We start from the raw sequence: 27,954 nt of genomic DNA on the forward strand, positions 1-27,954 counted from the left end.
TCTGCGGTCTTTGTGACAAAGATGAGTCATCGGCGTTAATAGGACCAGGCTAGAAAAAGTGGCCATATATTTTAAAAGCAAAATATGTTAATGCTGCCTTGGCTCCCCAAGTTGAACATGATGAGGTCTAATGTAGATTACCAAGTAGCATGTTAGCAACCCTTCCGTTTTTATGTAGCTCTTAAAGAGCTGCGGTTGGAAAGAGTCACCATGCACACGTCTGTGATACTCATTATCCCAACGTTGGCCATTAATCGGTCCTGCCATATGGCATCAATAAGGCAATCCTCCTGTACACTCTAAAATATCTACGTGTCAGTTATTCCTGACCAAAACAATATTGTTATTCTTTGGCACAAATCCTTACCAATTAGCTACCTTTGAGAAGCTGGCCAGATCTTTGTTACTTGGCAAACCAAAGCCATCTCAAAGGTATATAGGCTATAATGAGAGCCAGGATATTATTATTATTTTTTGCTAAAATATTAAGAGTAATATTTCTAGCGTCCCTGACCTCCACCTCTTGCATATTTATATTGTATGTTATGTACATCTGTTCATTATCTGGCCATTTCAACAGCCATCAATCATTCCGCTGACGTGGAGGGAAGCAGCAGTGATGCACAGTATTTTCTTCACTGGTACTGCAGTGTGACAAGGTGGGTATCTCAATGCACCTCTGGATGTAATAAAACTCACAGTTTAAAGGACATTAAAAAAATAGAGAAATGTTTATATCAAAGTACGCTCACTAAACTACTTAATTACTGTAATATGTGTCCATCTGATCCCTATGGGCAGAAATTGTTCTAGGATGGAGAGTGTGCTGGGGGCAAAATGTCCTCTGCTAGGCCCTCTCCTCTCTTGGTGACTCCTGGAAGCTGTTAGGGCTCTGGTAGCAGCCCAAAGATGCCAGAAGTCCACATGCTGTCCATGCACTAATTTCCCACATGTCTGATCTGCATATACAGAATCTTATCGTCTAAGGAACTCTGCAGTCTAAGCTGTGGCTCAACCAACTTTCTTCTTCTGAGAAACAAATCACAGATCTGGAATAGGTCTTGTAGGCCATCTGGTCCAGTGGAGGAAATCCAGAGCTAAGGCAACCCAACTTGTCTCTGCAACTGCAGATGCCACAATAGCCTGCCACCATTTTAGCCTCCTGCGGAACAGCAGCAGCAGGAAGAGAGACCTATGAGAATTCAAAGACATTTTCATGAACAAGGCATGTGCCAGATGCAGTGGCATAGCGTGCATTGGCAGCACCCGGGGCAAGGCAAGAGTTGCACCTCCTAACCTCCTTGCAGACATTGCGTGGGAGGCAACAAGTGGTCTTCACTGCACCCCTGCTGTACCTGCTCCTCATGGAGAGTCACTGCATTCACCCTCTCAGCTTAGCGAACTCCCAGCAGACGCAGCGGCTGCTGCTCCTTGATGGGCTGGGTGGCGTCCCAGAAGCGCTGGAGATGCAACAGGTCTAGGAGGATGGCAGTAGAGAACAGGCTGAGGCACCAAGTGCAGCTCTTCCCTGCCCACCTCTCTTTGGCTGTGCAGCACAAGGGTGGGCACCAACAGTTTCTGGGTGAGCGGGCAGCTTTCCTCTCTATGTTCGCACTGCGGGGCATGTGCTTTGCCCAAGGATACATGCTGGGAGGGAGGCACCGAGGAAGGACCGATGTGGGCCAGGAAATGTCCAGGAACTGGCAGGTGGGAATTCCACCCAGGACTGGCTTCTCTTCACCAGCCGCAAGAAGGAGGTGCCGCCACAGCCCTGAAGACCTAGCCTGGGCCCGGCTTGCCTATCCGTGGCTCCAGAAAGTGGCAGCCACACAGCCTTGGCAAGGGAGCCTGTTGTGGGCATGCTGGGTTGTGCCCCTCAGAATTCTGCACCCGGGACCACAACCCCCCTCTGCCCCCCCCACTGGTCTGATGTGCAAAGAGAGAGTTTCCTGTGGTCTCTGCTGTCTCGTGAGAAATGCTTCTTATATACAGTGGTACCTTGGTTTACGAACTTAATCCGTTCTGGAAGTCCGTTCTTAGACCAAAGCGTTCTTAAACCAAGGTGTGCTTTCCCATAGCAGTGAGGGACTCAATTTACAAATGGAACACACTCAACAGGAAGCGGAACATGTTCTACTTCCAAGGCAAAGTTCACAAACCAAAAACACCTACTTCTGGGTTTGCAGCGTTCTTAATCCAAGTTGTTCATAAACTAAGCTGTTCTTAAACCAAGGTACCACTGTACAAAGAAACATAGGCAGCTGCCTTTGTCCTGAGTCAGGTCATTGAACCTCAGCATTGTTTAAACTGACTGGCAGCATCTCTCCAAGGTTTCAGGTAAGGAGATGTTGCCAGTCCCAGGTGGAGATTTCAGAGTTAGAACCAGGGTTGTAGCGCCTGCAAAGTCATATCTCTGCACTCAAGCCCTGGCCCTTCTCTTAACTTTAATTCAACTGGGGCCGGTAAGACTGAACTCAACAGAACTAGCTTTTCAAGCTAGCCTGCTAGAAAAAAATATATCAAGCCTAAATCTTCACATGGATAATCAGCATGTTAATTAAGACTTTTATTGTGCATGGAGGTCTGTCAGGCAGTTCTGGAGCCAAGTCTGAAGAAGTCGTCTTAGGGCACTGAGCGCTTTGCCAAAAAAAGTGGGGGGGGGAGCAAACAAAACAAAACAAAAAACCTACCATGACCAAGAGTGTCATGACCACTTAGAAAACTTTCTTCAAGGATGAGAATTCTTCTGCTGGCAACATGCTATCAGGAACATCTGGCCCAGTGCTATGTCACAGTTTCTTCTGTTTATTTTACAAACAGCCAGCCACTGCAACATTTTCGGGTTGTAGTAAATCTGAGATAGGAGAATAAGGAGCACAGAAGAAAACATCATCAAGTAGTAAAGTATAAATTAAGACCGGGGGGGGGGGAATCAGAATGATGTGCATTGCAAAAGAGAGTATTTTATTTGCCACTGCAGCTGCAGATTTTCACATCTGAACCAGCTTGCCTCTGGCCTACATTGTCCACTTTCCTTCACGATTCTGGATAAAACAAAACCAATCTGTACTCAGAGGATACAACCACAGCTCACAGAGGGTAGAAAGAAGAAGGATAAAAGGGGTCTCTTTAATTAGTGGGAGATGGTTGGGGAAAAGATGGGGTCAAGGAGAGTACAGACATTTGGGTTTGAGGAGTGCAAGGATCAGCTAGCAATTGTGTGTCAAAGTAGATTAATTACAAGAAAGAATATCTAGAAATGCAATGGCTTAGAACAATGGAGTCCTTCCATTTATGCAAGGCACTTCCAGGGGCAATGGGAGTGACTTCTGATTGTTCAGGCTCCCCACTGCAGCGCTCCCATGCCCCACCCAGTGCCATTCTGATAGGTTCTCCAACCTCAGGAGTGGCTTTCCAGAGGGTAGTAGTGAGAAGGACAAGCTGACAAAGCCCTATGTCATGAAGGCAACTCCACCTATGGGTTCTAAGCTAACGCATTTCAAGCAATACATAGAACCTGACCAGTGGTATGCATGAAAATAGGAGCTGACATGAAGATATATCACTCAGAACAATGCAAATTGCTGAATCAGCAGCCCACTGGCTTCATCCATCCCCTGTCCGTATGATTCAGATGCAAGACAGACAGAGCTAGATCTATCAGTGTGGAAGAAACTGAATCCTGAAACAACATTGTTTATTGCAATTGCCACTCCTGATATGATACTGAAATACAATGCCACAATCTAGCACGTGCATTTTGGGTGCAAAGAACTTTGCAGTCCTTCTGTCATAACAAAACCTGTAAGTTAGGTCTTTGCTATACACATTTTCAACGCAAGTTAAATACCGTGGTTTGCTCAAGGCCATACAGCAAAGCTGGAATTTAAATCTGGATCTCTTTAGTCCAACATGATCACCTACATGCCTCATTTCCCAGCGTTCTAGTCACCTTGGTGTTTCAGTAGCATCAGGTTGGTATGTGTCTGTCTTCAGTACATCTAATAAAAGAGTTACTGTTGATTAGGCTTTGAATGTCAAGTTTCCTTTGGAAGAAGTTGTGAAACTTAAGCAAGGGATAAATAAATGCAATTTCGCCCCCAGTTACTATAGGCCATTTAACTTTATGGTTTATCAAAAATCTGTTATTTAATGGGATGATTGGGTCTGTGTGTGGTTTCTACCTTCGGCTTTAGCCAATTTTCATAGTTTCTAAAAATTTACTGTAAGAGGTTATGGCTTGACAATGGGAGACCACTAAGGCTGCCAGCCTTGCCAAACTATGCTGAATTATAGTGGTTTTGTAGTATTGGGCTGTAAGCCACAGGGAACCAGAGGGCTACAGCGAGAGAAAATGCTTTTCTAGGCAGACCTTGTTCTTCTTCAAATACAGGATTCTAACTAGAGCTTATTACTACAGTTCATAATGGAAGATACTAGTATTTATTTGTACGAACACCAAATCCGAGAAATGTGAAAAAGACAAGGTATGGGAGGCCTGCAATACAAGGTTGCTGTGTGGGCTGCTCCTGTTCAGCTTGCAAGCCAGCCAGTCAGCCCTTCCAGGATGCTCCAATCCATAATTCTCCTTTAACAGACAGTCAATATTCCATGCACTATGAGCATGCATTATTTGCCCATTTGGGGAGGGGAGTCTCTTCTAAAGATTTTCTGTACTTCTGCAAACCTTGGGGTTCTCCTGAGCCTGCTGATCTGCTTGCATAGCACCATGTTGGCTGGATAAAGATTGGCACTTGCAAATGTGTTTGCTATTAGTACATTGGTACCTTGGGTTACATACGCTTCAGGTTACATACACTTCAGGTTACAGACTCCGCTAACCCAGAAATAGTGTTTCAGGTTAAGAACTTTGCTTCAGGATGAGAACAGAAATCGTGCTCCAGCAGCGCGGCAGAAGCAGGAGGTCCCATTAGCTAAAGTGGTGCTTCAGGTTAAGAACAGTTTCAGGTTAAGAACGGACCTCCGGAACGAATTAAGTACTTAACCCGAGGTACCACTGTATATAATACGGGTTTGCATAGGCTCTGCATATACCCCAAACTACAAGAAATGAGGTGACTTGGGGAAGGTTCTCACATTTCTGAGTTGGATGTTACCTTTTAACAAGGTTAGTGAAATCAATTCCTGGGTTGCTCTGTGGCCCAGCCATGTTTTCTTTTCCAGAGAAACAAAAGCAAGCTGACTAGGGAAATGTTCAGAGCACGAGAGGGGAGGGGGACCAAAGTTTCATGGCAAAGTTTTCGACCAGATTATTAGCCACTTTCAGTATAACTAATACAAATGCAGAATATATTAGCAACAGTAGCAATAATAAATAATACAATTTAAATAATGGTGATGATGATGTTCAGTAGTAATGAAATGTTGAGTGTTACTTGGAAAATATATACAAAAGTGGGAGGGAATGGTTAGCTAGAACCCCCAAGGGGACCTTTTAAGAGGTGAGGATGCTTTGCCATGTCTCATTGTGGGTCCAACTTGTAATATTTAAAGTAGGGTTTCCCAAACTTCGGTCTCCAGCTGTTGGACTACAACTCCCATCATCCCTAGCTACCAGGACCAGCGGTCAGGGATGATGGGAATTGTAGTCCAAAAACGACTGGAGACCCAAGTTTGGGATACCCTGATCTAAAGCATAAGAAAAAAGGGTGCTGTGGCCACCAGAGGGCTCACGAATTTTCTAATAATTTTTGGCACGGCTTACATCACACATTCCCCGTATCGTAACACAGGCAAACAAGGCTACAACTATACCTGTAGAAGGCAAAGAGCAAAGCAGAAGTACACGGCAACACACACACATATAGAGATGGAGAAAGATATTCTTTGGAAAAGGAGTATGGGGTTCCTATAGGCATCTACACAGGAAGTCCATAAAAGCAGTCCTGATGCTGAACTAATGGGAGGAATTCAGCACCAAGCTCTTCTGATCACTCCATCTGTGCAAGCATTCCTGCTTTCTGGATAGAAGAACCCCTTCTCCTCCTCCATCCATGCGCTGCTCTGGAGGTTCTTCTGACCCTCCAGAGTGGATGTCAGAGAGGCACATGGGCATGTGGTGGAAGGAGAGGAGGCAAATTTCTGTTGTGCTAGCAAGAGCCTTTGCAGTAACTAACACTAACACGTCATATTGGTTGAATTCAGGCCACAATATTTTTTATTGATTATTATTTATCCCATTATCACCTACATACCATTCATCTTTTTCAAGTTCCAAACCAGGATGTGCATCTTCTGGGGCATGCTCTCAGGCAAGTCACGTGACCTGTGCCTCACTCTCCCCCCCCCAAGCACTTTTTGAGGGTGAGATCTCACATGCTTTTCTGAAGAGCGCAAGAGATCACGGCACTCAAAATGGCTGCTGCCATCTTGTGTGAGAAAAAAATGGGATGTCCCTTTTTTCCGGGGCACTTGGGGAAGTATGTACCTGTAGATTGAGGAGTATAAAATATATCAAGTTTGACTGAATTGCTCCAGCAACAGTATGTTCCTAGGTGCTGTTCAGAAGTCACATACAGCAGTGTCATCATTCAGTAGGTTTTAGGCCCCCAATTCTGAACAGCAAGGCACTGAGTTCTCACCTACACTGAGAGCACATTGTTGGTAACAAACACATAACAAGAGCCATGCTGGATCAGGCCAATGACCCTTCTAGTTCAGCATTTTGTTTCCACGGCAGCCAACCAGATGCCCTTTGGAAGCCGGCAATCAGGACATGATGAGCACAGTAATTTAATTTCCCAATTGTTGACTCAGATAACATCTCCAAGGAAGTCAGGGGATTTTAAAAAGAGACACGGGATCCAAGAGAGAAGAGTAGAACAGGCTGAATGTGAGCAGGCATAAGAGACTCAGTGACTGGACACGGAGGCTAAGGATGTATCCTATTCTCTGCAGTAACCAAAAGATGCCTCTGGGAAAACCACAAGCAAACATGAGCACCTCTTCCTTGTTTTTCTGCAGCACCTGGGACCTGGAACTTTAAGGACTCCATTAGATGACATAAAAAATAGTCACTGGTAGATGTGCCCTCCATAATTCCCATTTAAAGCCCGCTAAGGTTGCATAAAAGTAAAGGTAAAGGGACCCCTGACCATTAGGTCCAGTCATGGCCAACTCTGGGCTTGCAGCGCTCATCTCGCTTTATTGGCCGAGGGAGCCGGCGTACAGCCTCCGGGTCATGTGGCCAGCATGACTAAGCCGCTTCTGGCGAAACCAGAGCAGCACACGGAAACGCCGTTTACCTTCCCGCTGGAGCAGTACCTATTTATCTACTTGCTCTTTGACATGCTTTCGAACTGCTAGGTTGGCAGGAGTAGGGACCGAGCAACGGGAGCTCACTCCATCACGGGGATTCAAACCGCCAACCTTCTGATCGGCAAGTCCTAGGCTCTGTGGTTTAACCCACAGCGCCACCCGCGCCCCTAAGGTTGCATACCTTATCCTAAATTTAAAGAATGTTTAAAGCACATGACATGACTTCAATGAAACATGGCCCCCACCCCAAAAATATTCGGGGCGCAAAAGGGCTTGTCCCCCTGGAGCTGGTGCCCCTGCTCCAAAGCTAAGCATTTAGGAGCACTAAAAATACAAGGTGCTTCAGCTTCAAGGGAATGGTGCTCAAGTTCTGTTATGCACAATGGAACATCACAGAAAACACCATTTAAGTCACTCTGAATTAAGATTTCATAACACCCCAAATCATTTGCAAAGAAAATTGTAGATCAAGCCAAAAGGCAGCGCATGGAGACCTGCATTGACTGTTGCAAAGCAGCCCTAATTATTATTAGTCTAATTCCCATTATGAGGCTGCATAGGCACCAGCTCCTAGGGGCTGAGGCAGTCTCCCCCTCCCCTGTTTTTTTTTTTGGTTTTTTTAAAGGGCCAGGCCACCTCCATGTTCAGAGGGTGTTTGGTTCCACCCGCTGGCTCCTCGCAATGTCACGCGTGCAATGTCAGGATGTCACATTGGGCCCCCTCAATCAACTTGAGAACATGGTGCCTCTGTGAGGCTGGTTCCTGCATCTCACTCTCTATATCGTATGAGTTATAAAATCCAAAGACAGCAGTTCCAACAGTTTTAAGGAATCTGTTCAACTGGTGAAAGTTGCATTCCTGGCGTAAGTCAGAAAGAGAAATACGATTTATCTGTGGGAAGCAGACAAGGGACTTCTTGGCCTCTCTTCTACTGAGTCATCTTTCTCTCTCCCCCCCCCCCCCGCCGCCTTTCATACTGACAGTGGTTTCTAGGAAATGTGTAGACCTTCAAACATGAGTCAATAAATTGCTTATCAAATCTCACACAAGATCCTTTCAGACCACGATAAGATAAAAAGTGGATAATCTTGCCAAAGCCCAATGCTGCCTCTGTGGAAATGTGTAAACTGGCTACGGAACAAGTCAAGGTGTAGAGTCCTTGCTGAATGTATGCCCTTTCCTTCAGCCTAGCTCATTGGGGAAGGACTGTAGTGCAATGAAGTAAAAATGTATGACGCATTCATCTCCTGTTAAATGTGTCGTGGGGTGGCCAAGTCGGGGCAATGCAGGTGGAGAATTGGCCAAGGACCCAGAGGAAAGCTCCAGCAGGATGTGGTGGCCTCTGATGGGAGTGGGGGAATCGGCTAGTGAGGATCCTGGATGGGGGCTGCCTCAAGAGCTATTCAGCAGTGGAACGGGCTCCCTCAGAAGGTGGTGGACTCTCCTTCATTGGAGGTTGGATGGCCATCTGTCATGTATGCTTTAGTTGAGATTCCTTTGTAGCAAGCAGTTGGACTAGAAGACCCTCAGAATCCCTTTCAACTCTACAACTTATCATTCAACCTGCTCTCTTGTCTCATCCATACCTGGGTGTTCCATCACCTTCTCTGTCCCTGCCTCCCTCTCCAAGCATGGCGGAGCCTCTCACTGATAAACCCACTCCTGCGCCCTCAGATACTGAGAGTAGCCCTGCCTGCTCAGAGGGAGAAGAAGGAGCAGACTGGGGGGAGGAGGTGTCGGAAGTTGTAGAGGCAACAGGGTTTAGTGGGCAGAAGGCAGTCCAGAATGAGAGGCAGAAGTGGTGGCTGGAGAGGAGGGGGGTTAAGAGGCAGAGATCAAGCAGACAGCTGAAGAAGCCAGGGAGTCTACCCCTCCTGCTGCATCCAACTGCCCTCCAAACCTGGTCTCTCAGAACACAAAGAGGAATGAAAAGGGTGGAGCAAAGAGAGACAAGAAGAAGGAGCCTCAGGTTGCTGGGGAAGGACCGGGGGGGGAGCCTTAGAGAATGGTGGGAAGGCAGAGCCATTCATTCCTCGCAACTGCCTCATTGGGACAAGACCTACTGGGAAGAGTTGCTGAGATCACTAGGCGTGAGCTATTTGGTTTATATAAATAAAGAGTTAACATCACTGACATCTTGTGAGTTATTACTGGCTTGCTCCCGCCTCCCGCCTTGACAGCAGCACCTCCAGCAAAATCGTAGCCAGAGTTCTTTGCCATCATCTACCTAGGAATGGGGACGCGGGTGGCACTGTGGGTAAAACCTCAGCGCCTAGGACTTGCCGATTGCATGATTAGCGGTGCAAGTAGATAAATAGGGACCGCTTACCAGCGGGAAGGTAAACGGCGTTCCGTGTGCTGCGCTGGCTCGCCAGATGCAGCTTGTCACGCTGGCCATGTGACCCGGAAGTGTCTGCGGACAGCGCTGGCTCCCGGCCTATAGAGTGAGATGAGCGCACAACCCTAGAGTCTGGCAAGACTGGCCCGAACGGGCAGGGGTACTTACCTAGGAATGGGAGAAAAATTTGATTCAGTTTGCATTTTAAGCAGAATCTATCAAATTCACCACACTTCAAAATTCACACTTACCCAAATTTTGCGATGCAGTTCTCAAACAAAGCACCCCTTTTCCCAAGCACCTCTTCAGCCCTCTATTACTATTTTTTTTTATTTTTACAAACAGAATAAACAAAATCCCACGAGGCAGCCACTAAAAGAAATGGAAGTGCTCTTCGCTGTAGTCAGAGAGGATAGGAAATCACATTAGCCTGTAAGGTAGGGCAGATTGCAATGTGATTTCATGTGATTTAATAAAAGTTAGAAAGCCTCCAATCAAGCACTCTATAACAGATCAGTCTGCAAACTTGTGATTTCAGAGTTAACGTTAGCAGGAGCTTGTTTTGATGGTGGGCTCAAGTGTGCATAGATGCATCCAGCTTCTCATTTCGTTCAGCTGAAAGGTAAACGACAGCTGATCTCTGGCTGTGTGTGAAGCCGGCTGAAATGTGACCATTCATACATTTCATTTCCCATTGCAGCTTCAGTTTCTTTGACTTCTTAAACTGTTTTTCCTCCTCCCACTGCCCTTTGCTAATGTACATTCTTCTAAGGGGGGGGGGGGGAGAACATGCTCCAGTGCTCCAGTTTCAGAATGCAAAGGTATGATGTTATTTGTCACCATGCCCAAAAAAGTCCTTACTCAGTAACTTTGCCAGAAGAGGGAGAGGGAGAGAGAGAGAAGGCAAATGTTCCCCCAGCTGTTTCCTGTCTACAGTGTCTGTGTAATGTAGATAAATGTGAGGATTTTCTCTAAATCCCTCTTCTGTTTGCTAAATCTCACTGTCACTGCTAAAATCAGTGCAGATAGAGCCTGCGCAATGGAATAAAAGTCCTCAATATTGAAATGTGACATTGCTCTCAACATCTCACCTCTCTCTGGATTTCTTTTCTTCCCTTTTTTTCCCTCCCCCACCTCATTATTACTGCTAACCAATTCATTTCCAGAGTTTGCACTTAAGAAGCAATGGAAAAAATCAACAGTCTTTCAACACAATTATTTAAGTGCTGCTTTTGTGATTTCTTGAAGGTAAATCTTTCTTCCTATTTGATTTTTCTTTTTAAAGAAAATATTATGATTATATTGTGTGTAATCTGATTCTGCTTAGAAGAGTGTTATATGCACTTTTTTCAGTGTCATTATTTCTGTACTGGGAATTTTATTTCTAAACTGCTGAACAGACAGTTTTAGCAGAGCTGAAGAATGACTGCATGTGATGGTTGTTCTGAACAGAGCTAGGTAACTGACGAGGTAAAGCTATTGCAGGTACTTAGGAATTCAGCTTGTGTTGGGGAAACTTTTTTTGCAAAATTCTGGCTAGCTTGTCATATCTGAAATTTCTACTAACATCATTTTCTGTAGCTAGTGCTGCTAGCATGGAGCAAGAAATTTTAAAGTTTCTCTGCAGGTGCAAATGCTGACATTGTGATAGTCATTTGACAGCAGGTAGCTGGTTCACTTCTGTAAGACTGCTATATGCACAGAATTAACATTGAACGTACAGCTGTTTTCTGACAGTGTTGTACATTTACTTCTTTTTAATGCTTTCCTGTTAAGTCAACATTAAGTTTGTTTTTCCTTTTCTAAAACAGAAACCATGTACAGCTTTTGCTGGCTATGCAGATTGATGATAAGATTAAGTTATTCTGCATTAAGGAAAGTAGAGATATCTTCATGTCAAGCTTTATTTTGCACTCTGCAAAGAGGCTTTTGTCAGGCAAAGTTGGAGATGGAATTTTTATACCATATTACTAGTCATTGCTCCTTAAGAACATAAAAAGCTTTTAAGGTTAATTTTGGCTTCAGTAGATGCACTGACCTCTGTTTCTCTCAGCTGGCCTTCACTCAAGTTTCCATTCTCAGCAAGATTATATCCTTCAAGAACAATTTTTTTGTTTTGTTTTTCCATTTGTAGCAGGATTTTGTACAGCTGACACAGTCTCTAAAGCAGTAGGTGCCAATTTAGTTTTGTTTTTTTAATTATCTAAGTAGGATTTATCCATTTCATTTTAAGATGGGGGAATTTTGTAACAGTAGAAGCAAACAGAATGCAATGCAAATCTTGCTGAATTCAGTAGCCATTGGAAAGTCAGAGTTACAACTCCACAACTATGTGCATCCTTTGCTCAGTTTACTGAAGAGTTGGAATTAAACTACTGAGGTTGTTTTATATATATATATATATATATATATATATATATATATATATATATCTCCAATATACTACAGATTCCAAATTGCTGTCATTTAGCCACGGTCTACTGAAATCAACTGAGCTATCCCAATTTATAAGTGAAGACAGCTTCTGCCAGTTTGGTGTGCATGACCTAAACATGCTAACAGAACCACATCTGACTAAGCTCTAAGGGACTTACTCCCTAGTGAGTCTACGAAGGACTGCAGTTTCAGTCCAGAAGTTCTAAGAAGTGTAAAAGGCATCTTCAGAAAGAGATAAGCAATATATTGTATGGGTGCTTTCCCCAACATTCTGGATTCTGCTAGACCCTTTCATATGAGCTAGAAGCATGGGGGTCTACCCCCAACTTTCCTTTACATTCTGCTGTCTGATTTTGCTAATCCCTTTCCATGGGAACTAGAGGCTGTGTGACTTGTGATTGTCAGTTGGGAAAACCATCCGTATAGACCTCTTGTTTAAATCTTCCACTGCATTACTTTGATTGCATCCACTGTGTTAGGTTATTTCTATATCACAAGATGTGTCTAGTAACAGATTGATGATTTGTGGTGCTGTCTTTGACAGTAGGGCAGTTTGCGTGTGTATTTACTTAGCATAGACTGATACTTGGTTCTTGGGGCAGCCAGACAAGTTTGGAAACATACAAATGAATGCATTTTAATCTGTGGCATCCCTGCTGCCACCGCTGTGTCTCTGAGAAATGTTTTCAGTCAACTGAAAGCGTCATCAGTTTAGACGAATCAGCGCTCACCCAAATTTCGCTGGAACATTCATATGTGCTGCTTGATTTAAAGCTTGTTGAATGGGAGGAGTTGCAGAAGGGCAAGGAAGGTGTAAAAGCCATGGAGCAAGCCATCTGTTGGCTTCCTTAAGTGCCACTGTTTTGGACCGCCGCTCTCCACATGTAGTAGACACTGGATCTTCTCCTGAAGGAGAGATTCGTGAAAATCTCAGCTGTAAACACAATTGGTCATTCATTATAGGGGTGTTTAGCCTGCCTTGCACTGTCCTGAGTCAGACTCAGAGTCCAAATGTAATCAGATGCTTCGATAAAACTCCACCCACATGGCAGTGCGTGCTTTTAAAGGCCTCTGTTTCCCATTCAATTTGGACATACAATAAATTGGACACACCCCGACCTATTGAAAAGACCAGCGGCCAAATTGTTAGATCATCGTAAGTATTTTCTTATGAATCCCACCATCCCCATCTAAATGAAAATGAACAGGAAAGGTACAGAAGAGAGTATTATTTATGTCAGATTCCTGAATAATCTTTTAAGGGACAATTTTATGTTTTTTCAGAGCTAGGTCCATAGGTCCATTTGGCCTAGGAGCATATGAATCCATCCCTTTCCTCCAAGTCATTGATTGTTTTATAATTTGTCAGGGTGGGGGGGTGTTGAAACTCTTGGCAATTGCATTGTGTCATATTCTTGGCTTGCACTAAAGAAGGGGGGGAACATGGAGACCCTGTATCTTGTCCCAGAACTGATATTTTACTTACAACGTAACTCTCCTGAAAAGTCTTTAAAAAATATAACATTGCTGAATGAGGCTTATGTTTGAGGCAAGGCCAGATGTGAATTAAGAACACCCTGCTAAACACACAGTGTTCTTAGACAGATACACAATGCCATTCCGTTGAGACCATGATGGAAGAGCTCTTTGAACTGCATCCCTGGAAGCAAGAGCATGAAGTCAGCAGGTGATATACCTCTGCACGCAACAGCTTTTAAGATATCATTGAACAGAGGAAGTGATATTATTAAAACATCGCCTCTTCAGAGCTTTAAGAATGAAATACAGAGGAGCTTTACTGTCATGTTCATGCATTCAGGGTTTTTCTTTTGTTTTGCTAATTTATTTTTTAACGTTACAAAGCTGAGGGAGGACTCATGTTGCAAATGCGAAGAAGGGGTATTTTCCAATCACTCCTTGGTGTATCTCATTTTGGTCTTTGTGTTGGATGTTTTCATTGTATCAGTGTCGTTATGATGAATGAAACTGATGGTTCCAGCTTCTATACTAGCTGTTTTAATACAAACTAGCAATTAACCCACCAGTCATAGGTGGGCATAGAGTGTTGGCTTGCAAAGAGCAAGGAGCTGTGCAGGGGCAATGGATCCTCGCTCTGTATTAACCATGAGCTCCCTGAATGGTAGGACCAGTCCAGGTGTTGCCAAGGGTAGATTCTGCCCTTATGCTAGCAGTGGGGAACCATGTTCCAGATGTTGCTGGGATCCAACTCCCATCATCCCTGTCTGTTGGCCATGCTTGGTGGGGCTGACAAACACCTGGAGGACCACAGGTTCTCCAGTCATGCCTTACAGAATAAGCTTACTATGTACTTTTTCCAATGAGAGTGAATGGCAGCCATATGGGGCAAACTGAAAGAGGACACTACTGAGACCAAACCTACTTTACAACCATGGTGAACCCAGCCACTGAGAATATCCTCTTTTCCTATTTGCATAGGCTCTTCTGGATCTGGGGTTTTGGTCATGTTGGGGTATGATACAGTGCTGGGGGGGGGGAGTTGAGAAATGTCTTATATATGAAGGATTACTCAATATAACAAAGGTGTAGGATCATGATGTTAATGTGGCCAAAACACAGCTGAGAAACAAGATGGAGGTATCAGTGTGAGTGGGTTGGGGGTGAAGAATCACAGAATTGTTGACTTGGAAGGGATCCCGAGAATCATCTAGGCCAACCCCCTGCAATGCAGGAATCTCAACTAGGTGATACATGACAGGTGGCCATCCAACTTCTGCTTTAAAACTTCCAAGGAAGGAATGACCACCACCTCTCAGGGGAGTCTGTTCCACTGTCAAACAGCTCTTTCCTGTCAGTAGTTCTTCCTGAAGTTTAGTTGCAATATCCTTTCTTGCAACTTGAATCCATTGGTTTGTGTCCTAGCTTGCAGACCAGGAGAAAACAAGCTTGCCCCATCCTCCATGTGACAGCCCTTTAGATATTTGAAGATGATTATCATATCTCCTCTCCATTCTCAGTAGCCAGAAAATGTTGAGCATCTGTTGCAGGGAGCTTGGTTTTCTAACCAAGGAGATTCAGAATGGAGTGTCCTGGAAGAAGTAATAAGCAGCACACTAGAACCGGTCCCAGCTGTATTTCAGAATTCCTATCTAGCAGGTGTTTAGGTATTCCCAATTGCTTCTGAATCTAACAAAACATAAGAAGTGCTTTTGTGCTTTGATGGTGCTTGTGTTTGCCATTTCCGCCTGGTCCTTCAAACGTTCTGGGGAAGAATGTGACTAAATTGTCACTGATGTCCAGGAGAGATCAGTTCACTGCAGCTGCTTTGTGCTGCTCCAGTAACACAAAGCAGCTGCTAATCCTAATTTAAACAGCATTTATACAAGGGTTTAGAGCTGCTTTGGTAGCTGGACCACACCCAATCCATTTGGCCTTGCCCTTTGCAGTTGAACCATACTATATCTGTTGATTTAAACCCTCTGCAAACTGACAACTGTAACACTGCCTGGGTTTACCTATTAGCTGCCAGGATCAATAAGATACTCAGGGTAGGGCTCCTGTGCTTTTAACTGTTATGCAAAAGAGAGCATTTTGGGGGAGGCAGGGGCAACTCTGTGAGTTACGGTGGTTAGAGAAGCTTTGTCTTCTGTTGAATCTGGCAACTCTCTTTTCCCTACACTTTCAGGAACGGTCTTCATAACAAAGGGACTGGAAAGCCTTTAGAGACTTTGGACTCTGGACGTTTTCCGTGTTTTTCTACGCCTCCCCACCCTACAACTTCACTCAGAGGATTGATTTGCATGACCTTTGACTGCATGGGATGTGGCTTGGCTTGATCCCTGCCCTGGTTGTCTCACATATGGTGGGAGAATGTCCATTTCCAATCGAGGGAGGCTTGAGTCCAGGCCTCTGTCTGGAAGCCCTGGGCTCTCTGTGCCTTTCCCCCACCAATCCCAGATATGTGTGGGCAAAACGCAGTTGCTCAGGGAAGAACGAAATGCACCCAACACATGTTCAGTGGTGCTCTGTTAATGACTTCACATGAGCCCTATATTTGAAAGTAGCTTCTGTGACTGAACCCGTAAACAAGGTTTGGCTCAAGTTAAACCCTGGTGGGTGCAGAATTAGGTTTTCTAATTCTGTACAAGCCACACAACTGGACAATCCTGAAAAACTGACCAGGCAGGCAGGAAGACTCATTGTCCCAAACGTTACTTATCCTAGGACCTTAGAAGATATTTCCTTATTGTGAAGGAAACCAAGGGTTTTTGTATAACTTAACACTGTCACATTTACGCTGCATTCGCATTGCAGTTTATTCCATTTTCATGACTTTTCCCTGTTAATGTCCACATTACATTTGAGCTTTTGCATGCTATAAAAACCACTTCCAGGACTATAGTGGAACATAGTGCAAGTTTAGTACTCATTTCCATACTAGTTATAAACAGATTATTATTTTTCTGGAAGCAAATAATAAGGAAAAGAGCATTGAACTTGGACTATATTACACTATAGTCCCAGAAGTGGCTTTTACATTGTGTGAAATTTGAACTATGATGAGGAACTTAACACTTAGGGGAAAGTCATGAAAATGGAATGAACCGCCATGTGAATGCAGCCATAGTCTCTGTTTCAATATAATGTGAGCTATCTTGGATGCAACTCTAACAAGTCTGAATCAACATCTGGGGACCCAAGGTTGGAGAAGACTGGTGTAAACAATACTAAGCAAGCTGGTCCAATGGTCTGACTGTGTAAGGCAGTTTCCTATGTTCCTATATTCTATGTTCCTATAACCTGCCTCTGGGCTTCCCAGAGACATCTGATTGGCCAATAAGGAAATGTGGTGATGGATTGAATGCAATAAATCCTCAGCCATTCCCAGCTATTAGTCATAAATGGGCCACTGAAGGAAAGATTAGGCCTGGAAGCCTATGTCCTTCTCCCACCTTCGTTACACCTTTGGCCTGCCAGCATCTGCATTCTCATGCAACATATTTTAAGGGTTCACCCAGAACATAAAACATGACTGCGCAGAACATAATTGCAAGCATGATATGCAGGTGCTCTCGCCCCGGAAACCAGCAATGTCACTTTCCATTGCTCCTGTCATGGTGGTGATGCCCTGAAAGCTGAACCAGCTTCTTTCTGTGGTACAAGATGAAAAGAAAATGCATCTCTTTAATCCGACCAGCATCTTGATATTCCCTCTGCATGGATCCTAAGTCTTATTCTTAGCCCCAGAAATTAATGAGGTGGGAAGTAAGGAAGGAATTTAATCTACTGAAGCTTGTAGCCCCTGCTGTGTGCTATCTTGTCTATGGAACCAGGCTTGTGTATCCAATAACACAAAAATTGGTCTAGGACACCAAGTGCATAGTGGGTTCTCACTATCAGCCACAGTAGACTGGGGGTTCCAACTAGCTGTTGCATTGGGGACAGAATCACCCCAGCAGAAATTGCCTACCAAGCAGAAATTATTGGACGTGTGCTCTGTGATTATGGAAACAACATATGCGCTTGGTAAAAATGCACCCTGCACATACAAAGAAATTCCTCTACTATCAGGTCAGCAGGGACCTTTTTCAGCCGAAGGGCCACATTTCCTCCTGGGCAACCTTCTGAGGGGCCGTGTGCCAATGGTGGGTGTGGTCCAAGGCAAAAAGTGGGCGACGCAATGCATCTTCAGCAGGCTGCATTCCAGCCACACACATACACACCTCTTTCAAGAAAATCAAGATGTGTTATTACGGTTCAAGGATACATTCTACCCAGGCAAAAGCATTCAGATCATGGAGCAGGATGGCTATGGGATGTGGCCTGGGGACACTCCTGAGGGCCGGATAGAGATGCCTTGAGGGCCACATTGAACCCCCAGGTCAGAGGTTCTCCACCAGTGCTCTAGTCTACCAAAACTCTTTGGGCCCTCAAAATTCCCCAGATGTTATCATTTGAGGCCAAATGCTTCTGAATTCACTTTTAATGTCACTTCAGGAGAAATCTAGTGATGTTCCAGACTGTGTGAGACCCGTTGATTAATTTATTTTATGGATTTGTTGCGTTTATATCCCACTTTTTCTCCAAGGTGGCGTACATGGTTGTCCCTCTCCTCATGTAATCCCCACCACAACCCTGTGACGTAGATCAGGCTGAGTGTCAGTGACTGGGCCAAGGTCACCCTGTAAGCTTCATGGTCAAGTGGGGATTTGAACCCTGGTCTCCCAGGTCCTGGTCTGACACTCTAACTGCTGCACCACACTGGCTCTCTAATGCTAATGCTCTTATCAAATCTCTAAGTTTTCCCTTTGCCAAATTTGCTTTAAAGTTCACTTTTGTCAAAAGCACCAGGGGTCCTCCGAACACATGGCACATGGCAACCAACTCTCACAGTAAATAGGAGGTGGGAGAGGAACAGTGTGGACCTGGTGGGTGAAGCAGAATGGGAAATTTCCCAAAACAGGCCATGCTTCAGGATTCTACTGGGAAACTCTGATGCAGTCTCTCTCTCTCTTTTACTTCTTTGGCAGGTGAAGATGCACACTGTGTCCTACATTCATCTCTTCTACTTTGGCCTGTGTTTGCTTACATTAACCAGCTCCTCTGCTGCTGCTGCCCCGGAGACACTTTGTGGTGCTGAGCTGGTTGATGCTCTTCAATTTGTCTGCGGAGAAAGAGGATTTTATTTCAGTAAGTTTGAACATTTGCTACCATTTCCCTCATACAATCAGTTCTAATCCCCTCTCCCCTCGTTTTTCATGGGGATATAGTTATTTGAGGCTTGCGTATGCATAGTTCTAGCAAACCATGCACAAAATGTGGCTTACTCTACTGAACCCCAGAGCTCTTCAAAATCCAAAGGTCAAGCAAAGCACAATATTTGGTCTAAGTTCATCATCTTCCCTCTGCCCTCCACTCCCAGCCGGATTTAGGTTTGATGAGCTACTGAAGGTAATGGGGCCCTTTATATGTCCAGCTGTCCTTCGTCAAGAACAAAGTGTTGCTTTTTTGTGTTGAATATATGCTATATGGTAATTTATGGACCTAATAGGTGTCTAAAGCCATTTGCACATAACAAAATATGTATTTTATCAAAGTAATTGTTGAACTGAAATACAATTAATACAGGTGTTTTCCTTTACATTTTTGGGGGGGGCCCAAGAGAGTGTGGCCCTAAGCTATAGCTTGTTTAGCTTATATGTAAATCCGGCACTGCCCAGCAACCTTTAACACAGTTATTTCCCTCATCCTCCTGTTGTATTTGCTAGGATTCCCAGCCCCACCTCCGGTAGAACATGTTGCATCTGGCAACTCTTGAGAAGTGCAGCACAGCACTTTTAAGCAAGTGACAAAGAGGGTTCCACATTGCATTGCCAAACTCGCTTTACCACAGCATCTGGTCTGAGCGGTTGTATGAATTGACGTTTATTGAAGTGGGAAGTGTGGGAGACAGGAAATGACTGCATAAAGCAACTGCTAGGAGATGAGTGTTTTGCATTGATCAGTCCTTGCTATTGCCTTGGCTTCAATAGGTTTGGGTAGCAGGGATAGGAAAACACCTGCATTGGATTCTAGAAAGCTAGGTGATCATGTGACTGCATGGATAAAGGCCATTGCTTGGCCGGAGAAGAGCACTAGAGTAGCTAAGTGGCTTCTCCTCTCTGATCCTTAAGGTGAATTCAGCTAATATCTATAAGAGTTTCAGTCTTTGATTAAAAGGATTTGCCCTTGGTTATCAATAGTGGATGAGTTGCAGAGCAGTGATATTTAGCAGCTAGGAAGCTCCAACATATGTCAGGGTACAGTGTAAATGCAGCACACACAAGGCTTCCATTCCAGAGGCAGTGTGTATAAGCAAAGTCATATATAGCCTGTGTCTCCACTGCTTTCCTCGATTTCTTTGTTCATTTGTTCTCTGTTGCTCCAGAGGGCTGGGCTTGAACCCATCGGTGGAAATGGCAAGGAAACTGATTTGGATTAAACATTAGAAGAGACTTCCTAGTGATAAGGGTTATTTGACAGTGGAACAGTGGACTGCCTTGGGAGGTGAAGGGCTCTGCTTTGCTGGAAATATTTAAGCTGAGGCTGGACAAGCATTGTAGTTGCATCCTGCATTGCGGATATGGCATTGAGCAGGGAGTTGGACAAGGGTCACATCCATGCCACGCATTTAAAGCACTCTTATACTCTTTAACAGTCATGAAGAATCCTGAGAATTGTAGCTTTTAAGGGTGCTGGGACATAGCTCTGTGATGTTGATACACTTCACAAACTGCACTTTTCAGGTTTCTTTGAAGGGTGCCATGACTGTTAAAGTGGTATAAGAGTGCTTTAGATGTACAGTGTGGGTTGTGACAAGATTGTGACTCTCTCTCTCTCTCTCTCTCTCTCTCTCTCTCACACACACACACACACACACACACACACACACACACACAAAAGCCACTGCATTAGAAATCAAAAAGCATCACTCATAGTGGGGAGGTTAAAACTGAAGCCCAAACAATGGATATTTTACTGTCAGGGAGAATACCCAAGTAGAAAACTCTTGTCTAACTTTACGGGGTTCTTTATAATGCTTGGCCTCACTTCTGAGGTCTGTCTCAGTTGCCACCACAGGAATCAATGTGATGCCTGAAAAGGTAGAAGGTGTGTTCCTGATGCCGAGTTAAATCAATTTCACATCACTGGTATGCTAAGTATGAGTAAGTCAAAACTAAGTGTTGAACTACTGGCTCAAAATGAGTAATGTGACAAGGTTTGAAATCTTAGCTATGGGATAATAGACAAAAACGTTACTTGATTTCTGCTCCTGGGGTGCTGAAATCTTTCTGTAAATGTACCCAAATAGAGAAGAGAGAGCAATGGCAGTCTCATTCCTATGTGTGATATACAGTGGTATCTCTGCTTACAAACGCTTCTGGTTACAAACGCTTTGGGTTACAAACTCCGCTAAACCAGAAGTAACTGCTCCTGGTTGCGAACTTTGCCCCATGATGAGAACAGAAATCGCACGCCGGAGACATGCGTGCAGCAGGAGACCCCATTAGCAACAGCACGCCTCAGGATAAGACCGGTTTCAGCTTAAGAACGGACCTCCAGAATGAATTAAGTTTGTAACCAGAGGTACCACTGTGTACAGTTACAACTCCCCTTGTGTAATCTTTTGAAGTGTATATTAGATGAAAAAATAAAAGTACTGGTGATTGCTATGCTATTATATCTCAGACATACATCCCCACACCACCTGTTTTGAAACTCCACACATTTTGGGGATTAAAATAGTAACAATTTTTTTCATTATTAATCACCTGAGTGCCACATTCATCCTAGGCCAACCCTCCGGGGCCACATGCAAATTTAACGGGAGTTGCATTCCAGGAACCTTGGGAAGGGCACGGATTTCCCTACACCAAGCCACTGACATATGAATGAAACCTAAATGCATTCTATCTCTATAGACGGCCATGATATTCAAACTTTTTACCAGTGTTCAAGCATTAAGCGTCTGGGAACTTTGAGTCATTGCAATGGACATAATAGTTTCTGGACTGAATGTCCGGGAGAATGAAGTTCTCTGTTTGTTCACAGAGCCAGTCTAGCTGCATGGGCTGTGGGCAATGCCAGTGCAAGCTTCTAGCCACCATTCCACCAGTGGGCCTTAACCCTGACACAGAGGAGCAATCTCTAGGGGCGAGATGGCAGTTCATTCTACATGCTGATTTTGTTCATTAGCTTCTCTGCCAACAATGCCAACAAGTGTACTCATTAATTAGTGCTTATTTTGTTGGTAGGGGTTTGGGTTTTGGGGGGAGGGGAGAGGGTTGTGACGTAGACATAGGTCCATTGTCCACTAGACGGAATCCTGCAGTTGGGGGTGTATCACCTTATGGCTGCCAGCTATAAAATTAATGTTCCATGTAAGGTCAGGTCCAGTAGTTACTGCTTGGGTGGAAGTTCTCCAAGGAAAACAAGCTGCTCAGGAAATGCTTATTCAGTTGACCTTACTTTGCCATCTGAGTCAGTCCATGCTCAGGGTTAGAGAAAGGCCATCATTTGGCTGACAAAGAGACATCCTAGCCACTGGAGAGAAAAAAATCCAGCACTGTGGTTTTTCAAGTGTACAAGTAAGGCTACCTTTAGGAAAGCTGAATTTTATCTTTTCCCTCTGCGTGCCTGACATTGCAAATGGGATATGGTACTCTTTCTTCTGGTTCCTTTATCGTAGCCTTTTCCTCCCCATTTCCTGCCCCACGCCACTTATAAAAACATCCATGGAAATATCACTGATCTGCACTCCCTGCCCCCATCCCGTATCATAAAATTCAGCTCCCAAATATAATTTTTTTGCTAGGGTAGGCAGAGATCCTGAAAATGATTGTATCTGGTGTCAAAACGAAGAGAGACGGAATTCTACCTTCTAATTAAGCATACTGGACAATCTGCTCCCATTCTACTGATAAAGCTGGACTTGGCAGGAACCACATTCTGATAATACTGAGAATATGAGATGGCACTAAGCCCTTGAGGATGTGAGGGTTTCAGCACACGTTTCTTTTTGCTAGGCATCATTGGTTGTTAATATATAGCTTCTAAAACATTACCCACCCAGAGGTCTTGGGATAAGGTGGACTAGAAATAAAAATTGATCTTCTGTTAGAGGGCTCTTGCAATCAGATATCAGGTGGCACTGCAGTAAATTTTATGATGCACCGTATTTTTTTAATGCAAAAAAGAAAAGAAAAAAATCCTGCTTCCCTTTGTTTCACAATATTTTCCACTCACATCCATTGCTCCCCTGAACTGCTGCTGCTTTTGAGCCATTTCTTTTCTTCTACTTGAAAGGACTGTGTTTCAAAGAGCAGGGGAATTCTCCCTGGCCAGAGTTCTAGATTGCATTTTGAGTCTACATGAGTAAGGGTTCAGCCCCCAATGTGTGTGAAGTGACAAGTACTGCAACAATGGCACCAGTGCCCATCTTTTCCTCCTTCTTTTTTTTTTTTCCCCTGATTAAATATTTATTGGTATTTTCAAGAAACATGTAACAAACAAAAAATAAACAAATAAAAACAACACAAAAATACATAAAATTCAAAACTTAACAGAAAAATAGAAAAAACACATAAAGTTTCCGATACTTGTTTTCCTTAACCTTATTTCTCAGACCTCCTCACACCTCCCCTTCTTGTATTCCAATTTAAATTGTCGATTCAGCAAGTCCTTAACTTATTTCTTCACCCTAACTTAAACATTTATTCTAACATACTATTATTTTACTTTGCTTCTTTTTTCCATTTCCTCAATTTATTTTTACCAGCCTTATTTTCATTTAATTTAAAAAAGGAAAGAAAAACCAATTTTACCTTATCAAAATTGCACATCAATACTTATACCTCCTTAATTATTCTTAAACCTTTTTCCTAAAGTCGACCAAAATTTCCCTTCCACGATTTTCCCGATTTCCATACAGCTAACAAAAAATATATAAAAAAAAACCAAGGCAAATTATACTTATATGCCCTTTGGATTCCCAACCTCCACCCACCCTTTTCCCGGTTCCAGTCCCCAACCAATATCCATCAGTCTTTATGTTATTTAGCCTGGAGATCTCACGTCCGAGGCCCTTATGTCCAGCAGAAACAATGTTCTCTTTTTCCAGCTGACAGCTAGCTGACTGACAGCTAACTTGACAGCTGTCAAACTCTTCAATACAGCAGGCTTTCTCATAGGACGTTCCCGGGTCTAGGGGGGGGGGTAAAACTTCAGCTTCCAAAAAATTCTTTTAATCCTCCAGTAAATCTTCTTATAATGTTAAAACCGTGAAGTCAAGATCTTTTATTAACAAACAAGAAACAGATTCTCTCGACCTTAGCTGCTCGGTCCTTTGCTTTAAGTTGTTTACAAAGGGGGGGGTGGACTTCCTTTTTAGCCCCTTCCCGCTCGTTCCAGATCCAAAATAGAATTTTTTTTTTAAAGTTCCAATCTCCGTATTACTCACGGGTTGATGTTTTGTAGTCCAATCGATCAAAAGAAGAAGTTGGCGCTCTCTGTCAATGGCTTGCGGCTTCACTCCGTAGACGAGGGAGTACTCTCAGCACCACGCCTCACCCTGCCTCCGTTCCGAAGCCTTTAAAAAGGCTCCGTCCCGGATTGGGGGGGCGCAAATGGTGCCCGCCGAGTCTCTATGTTCACAGGCATCCGTGCCTGTGATTTTAAGGGTCCCCGCTTCGCCGCAGCGGCCAGACCCAGACGCTACGGAGCCGATTCCCTCCGGAGCTCGGAGGGAATCCGCCTTTAAACAATGGCGCCAACCCGGAAGTCCCATCTTTTCCTCCTTCTTACCCCATTGGAATTTCATGCAAAAATTCAGGGATTCCTGAACAGGGCTTCAATTTAGCCCTATTAAATTTGTGATGGGCTGATTCACATCAAAAGATTGTTTTGAAATGAAACTATTGCCATTCATTGATGTGCATACACACCAGGGTTTCAACCCCCATGGGATTGCAGTGGGATGAAGGGCAGTTTATCAATGAGGTAAATGAAAGAAATTAAAACAATGGAAGAATTAAGTTTCCTTTTAAAAAAAAAAGCGGCATTAATGTATGGAGTTGTTTTTTTGTATAATAATAATAATAATAATAATAATAATAATAATAATAATAAATCATTTTAAAGAAACCCACAGGCATTCCCCTCCCCATCCATTTTTAGTGCCCCCTGACAAGGATTGCTGAAAACGGGGGTCACTTTTTCAGTGATGTAAAAATGTTGATAAAACTCGGTCTCACATATTAACTACCGTATTTTTCGCCCCATAGGACGCACCGCCCTATAGGACGCACCTAGTTTTTTTTGGGGGGGGAAATAAAGAAAAAAAATATTTCCCCCCCAGGCACGGGGCTGGCACGGGGGAAGCCCGAGCTTCCCCTGACCCCAGCCCCCAGAGCAGCCTGCTATCCGCAAGCCTAGGGAGCCGCGCCGGTCTCCCCAGGCTTGTGGACAGCTGTGCAAAGCCCGGGCACGCTCTTCAGCGCGCCCGAGGCTTCAGAATGCAGGCAGCTCTGCAGAACCGTACAGAGCCCGGCGCGGCTTGGCGCCGGGCTCCGGAGGGTCGCGCAGAGCTGCGCGGAGCCCGGGAGGGCAGGCAGCTCTGCGTGACCTTCCGGAGGCCGGCTTGGCTTGGCGCCGGGCTCCGGAGGGTTGCGCAGAGCTGCGCAGACCCCAGGAGGGCAGGCAGCTCTGCGTGACCCTCCGGAGGCCGGTGCGGCTTGGCGCCGGGCTCCGGAGGGTCACGCAGAGCTTCCTGAAGCCTGGAGAGCGAGAGCCTCTCACTCTCCAGGCTTCAGCGAAAGCCTGTATTCGCCCCATAGGACGCAACCACATTTCCCCTTCATTTTTGGAGGGGGGAAAGTGCGTCCTATAGGGCGAAAAAATGGTATATTTTCATTTAAGCACTTTGCAAAGTTTAAAACTACAACAGAAAATATGGCCTAACGATTAAGGTATGGCTTAGATTTAATACCTGACAGGTTTTGCCACTGATTTGTTCAGAGACGTTGGACTGGTTCAGATAGGGTTTCTGAGAATTCGCATACCCTCCCCCTGGGTTTGCTTGCTCCCCCTCCTCCTGCTGCTTCCTCCTGTGGTATGACCTTAAGGAAGAGTTCAAAAGCTTTCCCTTCTGTTTTAGATTAACCATAAATTATCATAGTGACTGAATCCTGGCAAAGGGTGGTAAATCTTAACTTTAGTGAGTTGAAATAAGCCAAACCATAGTTTATGAAGCTGTCTTGTTTCAACTAACCATAGTTAATATTAGCAACAGTTAAGGTGTCAGATGACACACTAAACAGCAATTAATCTAATAAAACCACTTCTGATGCCATTCTTATGATTGCAGCAGAGGAAGAGAAAGGAGGGAATAACATTCGAGCCCAAGGCTTGTTGATGTGTGTTCTCCTTGTGCCAATCATGCAGTACATTCTGTGCAACCTGTAACCTATACAGTGACAATAATGTTACCTAAGTCATGAGGTAGCATAACGTCCATGAGAATTCTGACACATGAAAGGTTGTGGAGGTGTTGTGGGCAGCCTTGCTTCTGCTATGAAAGGTGGAAAGGCTGTAAAAAAGAGGGGGGTGTATTTTTGTGCAATATTCTTATTCTTATTTGTATACCACCCTTCATCCATAGAACTCAGGTCAGTTCACAACATAAAAATACAATATAAAAACATAAAATGCATAATAAAAACAAAAACAAACTGATAATCCCCCACAACCTATTTAAAAGGGCATCAGGTGTTAATCAGCCAAAGGCCTAGTTGAAAAACATTTTTGCCTGGTGCCTAAAGGTGTATAACGAAGGTTCCAGCTGAACTTTCCTGGGGACAGCATTCCACAAACAGGGAACCACTGCATGAAAGGCCTGTTCTTGTGTTGCCACCCTCTGATTCTGTCGTGGAGGAGGCACATGAAGAACCACCTCAGATTTTGATCTCAGGGTCCAGGTAGGTTCATATGAAGTTGCATTGAATTGTATTTTCTCAGTTTCATTGTTATACCTATTGTACACTGTCTGCTAAGGGACGGTTTAAAATATTAAGCAGCATATAAATATATTAAATAAAAAACAAACCAATTGCTCTGCTGTAACCATGGATGAGGAGCCTGGGGCTCTCTAGATATTGTTGTATTCCAGCTACCATCAACCCTGTCCATTGGCCATTCTGGTGCAGGATGGTGACAGTTAGCATCCCACAACATCTAGAGGCCAACGGAATTCCAATCTCTGGTGTAAACTCCTTTTTAAAAATCAGAGAAATTCACCTGCTCTCCCAAACCTCCTGAACGTTCTCCCCCTTCATGGGGAGTGAAGCAGAGGCGTAGGAAGGGGGTGCGGTGGGTGCGGTCCGCCCTGGGTGTCATGACTGAGGGGGGTGACAAAATGGCAGGCGAGTGGGTGGCATACCTTGCGCTGGGCGGCAGCCGTTCTTCTGACCTGGCGGCCAAGAGCAGCCCTCCTCAACCATGGTGAGGTGCACCCACCAGCTCCATTGCTGAGTCATGTCTGACCTGGCTGAGGACAGTGAGCAGCAGCTTCCCTGTCCCTCTCCTACCCTGAACTGTGGCATGTGGGAGGGCACCCTCCACACCCCACACCCCTCAGGAGCACACCGCCCTGGGCAGTGCGGGCATATGCTCCAATGCTGGGGTGAAGGGCCCCATTAAAGAGGAAGAAAGATCATCTCAACACTAGATACTTAGCAGTAAAGATTCACAACACCCCACCAGGAGACTGAACTGTGGACCCTAGGAATCTGGGTGGAGTTGACACCTTTGATTACTTCACTGCATGTTTAGATCCTGAAGGGATGGATGTTGCTTGACTGCAAATTCTATCCTTTTTGTCCACTGGTCATGCTGGCTAGGGCTGATTGAAGTTGTAGTTCTATACATCCAGAGGGCTCATTGGCTACCTGTGGTGTAGGCAATATAATGCTAGATATAATGGTTAGGCCAGATCTAAGACAGCTTCCTATGTCCCCATATTCTTCTCATACTAGAGACTATGGCTAAGACAGTAGCAGCTTGTTTAAGGCCACCTGGTAAGACGCAAGACTTCAAGCAGAGACTACCTTATTCCATAGTTCAGCCTCTTAGCCTCTATGGCACCGAAAGGCTTGATTTATATGTAAACCTATGCACAACTAAAGAGAGAGGAATATTACTTACAGAGAGAGAGAGAGAGAGAGAGAGAGAGAGAGAGAGAGAGAGAGAGAGTTGAGAAAATTATCCAAAGATACAACAGGCAGGGTGAACCAAAGAAAGATGCAAAATGCAGAAGGAAAACTTGGCCATGAACAGCTAGGTGATAAAGGACAAGTCATATTTCACTGAGTAAAGCAGTCTCAAACTGG

The 27,954-nt window shown here is 44.4% G+C and overlaps 1 protein-coding gene and 1 long non-coding RNA gene across 2 annotated transcripts in view; one reads left to right on the forward strand and one right to left on the reverse strand.

Moving 5' to 3' along the window:
• Nucleotides 1-1,249: 1,249 nt before the first annotated feature.
• On the reverse strand, nt 1,250-27,731 carry LOC128422249 (uncharacterized). The gene is made up of 5 exons (XR_008332457.1): nt 27,372-27,731; nt 26,057-26,156; nt 18,621-18,695; nt 2,691-2,854; nt 1,250-1,477 (listed from the first exon to the last, which is right to left on the reverse strand). It is a non-coding gene; the product is annotated as an uncharacterized LOC128422249 (long non-coding RNA).
• IGF1 (insulin like growth factor 1) overlaps nt 10,510-27,954 on the forward strand; it is a 63,660-nt gene continuing 46,215 nt past the window's right edge. Inside the window, exons 1-2 of the mRNA XM_053406020.1 lie at nt 10,510-10,864; nt 18,562-18,721. Of these exons, the coding sequence (XP_053261995.1) occupies nt 10,802-10,864; nt 18,562-18,721 (223 nt within the window). The 5' untranslated portion in view covers nt 10,510-10,801. The remainder of the gene's footprint in view (nt 10,865-18,561; nt 18,722-27,954) is intronic.

Source organism: Podarcis raffonei, chromosome 10 (assembly GCF_027172205.1).
Source record: "Podarcis raffonei isolate rPodRaf1 chromosome 10, rPodRaf1.pri, whole genome shotgun sequence".
Taxonomy (NCBI): Eukaryota; Metazoa; Chordata; class Lepidosauria; order Squamata; family Lacertidae; genus Podarcis; species Podarcis raffonei.